Below are 5000 nucleotides of genomic sequence, written 5' to 3' on the forward strand. Positions count from 1 at the left end.
TGTGGTTTAGAAAGTCTATTTTTTGAGAAGTATGAAATTGAGCACTGACGTTGTTCTGTTTCTCTGTCTGTAGATGAGAAGTCGGAGAGTGGAGAACTTGACCTGGATGGCATCGATGAGGAGGAGATTGAGAAGGTGCGTTCTAATTACCTTAGTACCACAACATATAACCCAATACCTTCTTCTGCAAAACTCCCAACTCTATACTTAAGTTCTTAAGGTATTATAAGGTGACAAAAAGTTGAAACGACTTGGAATCAACATAATACTGAACGGAAATGAAAATTACTCTGCATAATCTCCAAAAAAAATGTCTTTAAAATCCTCACACATGAAGCATTAGAAGCATTTTCAACACATGGATGTCCTCCTCTCTCTCTCGCTCTCTCTCTCTCTCTCTCTCTCTCTCTCCCTCTCTCCCTCTCTTTCTCTCCTACTACAGTACATCCTGAGCGAGAGGGAAGTGACGGTGAAAACGGAGCTGTGGATGAAACAGAACGAGGAATACCTGCAAGAGCAGAAAGGTAAGAACCAACGAACGAACGAACGAAAGAAAGAAAGAAAAGGCAGAAAGCAGGCAGCAGTAGGCCGCGACGTCAAAGCCAAGTCTGACATTCTCATTAATGCGCCTCAGCCGAGACTTCCCTGAGTCTTTTCTCGCTGCTCAGCAGGTAGGCTCAGAGAGACTTCTCATCTCTGATAAGAAGCACTCCGTAAAACTTTGGATTAGTTGCGTTTTTTCCCCCCTCATCTCTCTCTATTCACACATTTTAAAAAACAGTGTGCTTAAGTGGACCTTGTCACAACCTTTTTTTTTTTATTAATGTTTGAAGATGAAAGTTATTGAATTAATTGACCATTAGCCCAGATTATTTGCTACTTTATGGAGGCCATATTAACCAAACCTCTGGTGTAGCCTTTCCGAGAGCTGTGTGGTTTTGGTTTGAAAGAGAAAAGCAAATTTCTGATTTGCAAAATGTTTGATGTTTTCCATTTGCATCCACTGTTGTTATACTTGTGTGAATGTTTTTCCTTTCAGAAAAAGAGGAAAGAATCGCCAAGGAGAAAGAACTGGGAATTTATAAAGAGAAAGTAAGTGTGTGTGTGTGTGTGTGTGTGTGTGTGTGTGTGTGTGTGTGTGTGTGTGTGAGTAAGTGTGTGTGTGTGTGTGTGTGTGTGTGTCTTTGGGGTGGGTTAAGAGCTATGCCCCCTCCTGCTCAGGGGCCACTATAACAGACATACAGCAGCTGTGTCTGATTGAGAAGGAGGGGGGCACTTTCCATGTCGGACTGTACCACTTCCCCCCCCACCCCCATCCCCCTCTCCTCCAGACTAACCTGCTGGCCGACATCTGTGCCACGGTTTTCAGCCGGAGACTATTAGCCATACGGCTGTAGACCTTCCTAATGAGGTGGCGAGAGCTTGATGCCAATACCAGATTCGGTTAAAAAATCTCATGTCCACAAGCTTTCGCTGTGGCGAGACCGTTTGCCCTGGATGTATAACAAACATGGTGATTGAATAACAAACGAATGGGGATTGCTGAGGGTCCCACGGCTTCAAGTGATTTCACAGAGCCTTAAGTAGGTTCAGTGTTTCCTCTGTTGACAGCAGGGAGTCTGAGATCATTTTGGTTGAAGATGAAAAGGAATGGCTAATGTATGGCTAACATACATTGGTTTATGTAGTATGTGTTTAAAGTTCAGCCCTCATCAAAGTATTTTATTCACAGTCATTTATTTCAGCAGCAGCCTGTGGTTATTGTGACCAATACTCAATATTTAGGCATTGTGTAGTTATCATTGCATTGCATTAATTACGTTATGCTATTCGGGATACTTGTACAAGGATACAAACGTTTCATGAAGAGAAGGGTGTCTTGAAGCAGGAGCCCTCAGTTGTCTGTGCTATGATTTTAAGATGTCTCATCAAGTGAAGAATCAATAATGCATTTTCAGATCAATTGTCAGTTAACATTTAATTGGTGCCTCACGTCCCTTAGTCACCTATATTAAGTTGACTAGTTTATCTGCATGCTGGGAGTAGGATACTGGGACTTTCAAAGACCTTAGTTGGGGGACTTTTGAATTAAGTATTATGGTAACACTTCATAATAACTACACACAATTCATAATGTATTAAGCATTTGTAAACTATTAGTAAATGGTTAGTTCAACATTAGTAAAGTATTGCTCATACATTATTTCTCATCAATAAAGCATTTGTACACACAGTTAAAAATATTTTCCTCATAGTAAATAAGCCTATATCTAAAATATGTTAATACATTATTTTTAATATTTAATAAATGCAATTATAATTTAACACATAACATATTCTGCAGGACTAGTGCTAACATCACATAACTTCTTTAGGACTAGACTGCTAGAGTCAAATAACTTCTGGCCTGGGCCAGATCTTTATAAAAGGCAGAGGGTCATCACATCTCCGTCCTCCTACAGGATCATTCTGATCATGGAAGTTCGACGAACATCACCGACTGACAATGGGTCAACCGGGGTTCGATTCCCGCCATTGCAAATCTGCGTCACTTTGGATAAAAGGGCTAAATATCAGTCAACTTTAACTTTAAGATGGGTTGCAGATGCTGGTATTTGGTTAATGTTGTGAAACAGGGGCAAAGGGTCTGCAGTGTTGCCTGACCGCTCTTGTTAAATCTGTTTTTTTTGGGGGGGTTCTGCAGCCCAAGAAATCGTCCAAGAAACGCGAGCCAATCCGGGCCAACACGGCCGAGGAGGCCATCGAGAAGATGCTGGAGAGGAAGAAGATCTCCAGCAAGATCAACTACGACGTCCTGCGCGACCTCAACAGCAAGGGCAGCTGCGGCAGCAGCCCTTCCCACGCTTCCGAGGACGCCGCCTCCACCACCGGCCCCGGGCGCAAGAGGCTGACGCGACGCAAGAAGCAGCCCAGCAAGAGCAACCTCGGCCTGGCCAAACCCGCCAGCCTCATGGGCAAAAGGTAGGCGGTCATTACAGTATGAAATTAAAATAGGGTTCAGAAATCAGGAGACTGAAAGTGTGACTGGAGGAAGAGGAAGGTAGGGCAGCTGTCTGTATGGATTTTGAAATGGACGACGTGTGTCAGGGTTGGGTTGTAAAAATCTCTGGAAGCGCTCTTCTCAGTTGTCGTCATGCCGACAAAAGATGTGTCTCCGTTGAAACCATTGTCTTTCCAGCGCTGTCATTTTCTTATAGATTTGCCATCTTGCTGATCAATCATAGTTCTCACGACAACAGGGGGGCATTCTCCATGGGGGGTGATGTATGTCTGCCTGTTGAAAGAGAAAGGGCAATCAGGAAAAGGTTAACCCCCCCCCATCTCAGCAGGCCCACGGTCTGTCTGTCTGTGCCCTCTCTCGTTGGCTGACCTTCAGCGTCGCCTCCAAAGCTGCGCAAATTTGTCATCCATTCTGCGCCCGAACACTGTCTGTCTGCTGTCACTTGGCACCCCGCAATGCATGCTGGGATTTGGCCCCTAACTCCCTATTAATCGTCCACCGGGGCGCCCAATGTCCCCCGTGAGAAATTTAATGAACAAGAGATGCAAGATGGATTCTCTCTCACACACTCTCTCTTTCTCTCTTTCGCACACTCTCTCTTTCTCTTTCTCTCTCACTCACTCACTCTCTCTCTCTCTCTCTCTCTCTCTCTCTCTCTCTTCTCTCTTCCTCTCTCTCCCTCTCCCTCTACCTTGGCAAGCAGCTGCAGATCCCATGTCTCACAGCTCTTTTTATTATATATTTACCCCCCCCCCCCCCCCCCCCCCCTCAAACCAAAGCAGTTATGTTTCACCTTTATAATAATTGCTAACACTGCACTAAAGTTGCTGAACTGATAATGAGTCAAATGAGGAAAGGTCTGCAGAAGCTCTGGTGCAGAGGCTCATTCCACGAGTACTAATCTTGTGACCCTTTCAACCTCTCTAGAGGTCTCTAACAGCGGACAGCCAGTGCTCTATCTTGGGAAGCGAGCCGTGAAATCAAAATGGCGTCTCTTTTGGAGATCTCATTTGCCTTTGCCCTGGTTGAACCTTCTCCGAAGTCAAAATACGTCATAGCTAGCTGACAGGCCAACTCTTGACTGATCCCAGAGTCGTCTCAATTATAACTTGAGCTATCCCTTTTCGTAATGATTAAAGAACTGCACCAAGCTCATATTTTTTACTTTTATATGTGAGTGTCTGGAGGAGTAGAGACTTGGCGAGCTGCACCGCACCAGCCAGCCAGGTTCTGTTTAAAGAGAGAGAACCGTTGTGTGGGTGGAAGACACTGTGGAACAAATCGCACAATAAACTCCAATTTAGCTACAGTTCCATCGTGAGTGACCGTTTCCCTCCTCTCTCTCTCCTATTGTAAGGGACTATGGGGAAACTGCTTAATATGCTGCCATGGGAGAAAACGGCTGAAGCCTCGGACTCATCGTCCCTCAGCCTTTGTGCAATTCAGGTTTAGTCATGGCCTGAACCCATATCCACAGTGCTGAACAAAGCACCAGCCGAAACCAGCCGTGCTCGTACACACACACCACACACACACACACACACACACACACACACACACACACACACACACACACACATTGATGCCGGCCACCTTTGTCACAGCCGTTCTGTCTGATAGCCTGCCCTCCACGTTGTCCTCTACCATACCACCAGCCCAGCTGCTAGGCCTGGGTTCCCCTCTGCGACTCGCCCCAGCCCTCCATCAAAGATGGAAGGAGGGATAATTGCCTGGCAGTTTCTTTTCATGTTCTTGTTCTTTTTTTCCCCTTGCCTTTTTGCACCCTCATTATCCACCGCCATTACCTCTGTTCTGAAGGTCCCCATCAGCGTGCCCTCGTGTGTGTGTGTGTGTGTGTGTGTGTGTGTGTGTGTGTGTGTGTGTGTGTGTGTGTGTGTGTGTGCGTGCGTGTGCGTGTGCGTGTGCGTGCATACGTGTGTTTACTGTATGTGTCTCTGTGTTTACCTGTCTGTCAGTG

At 45.6% G+C, this 5000-nt stretch overlaps 1 protein-coding gene across 2 annotated transcripts in view; it reads left to right on the plus strand.

The window, feature by feature from the left end:
• Window positions 1-5000, plus strand: part of brf1b (BRF1 RNA polymerase III transcription initiation factor subunit b) — an 86335-nt gene that overhangs the window by 53799 nt on the left and 27536 nt on the right. For both annotated transcript variants that reach the window (XM_042095208.1, XM_042095209.1), the window contains exons 13-16: window positions 74-135; window positions 443-524; window positions 1040-1092; window positions 2705-2982. In XM_042095208.1, coding sequence (XP_041951142.1) covers window positions 74-135; window positions 443-524; window positions 1040-1092; window positions 2705-2982 — 475 coding nt within the window. The remainder of the gene's footprint in view (window positions 1-73; window positions 136-442; window positions 525-1039; window positions 1093-2704; window positions 2983-5000) is intronic.

This window comes from Alosa sapidissima, chromosome 6, assembly GCF_018492685.1.
Source record: "Alosa sapidissima isolate fAloSap1 chromosome 6, fAloSap1.pri, whole genome shotgun sequence".
NCBI classification, from domain to species: Eukaryota; Metazoa; Chordata; class Actinopteri; order Clupeiformes; family Clupeidae; genus Alosa; species Alosa sapidissima.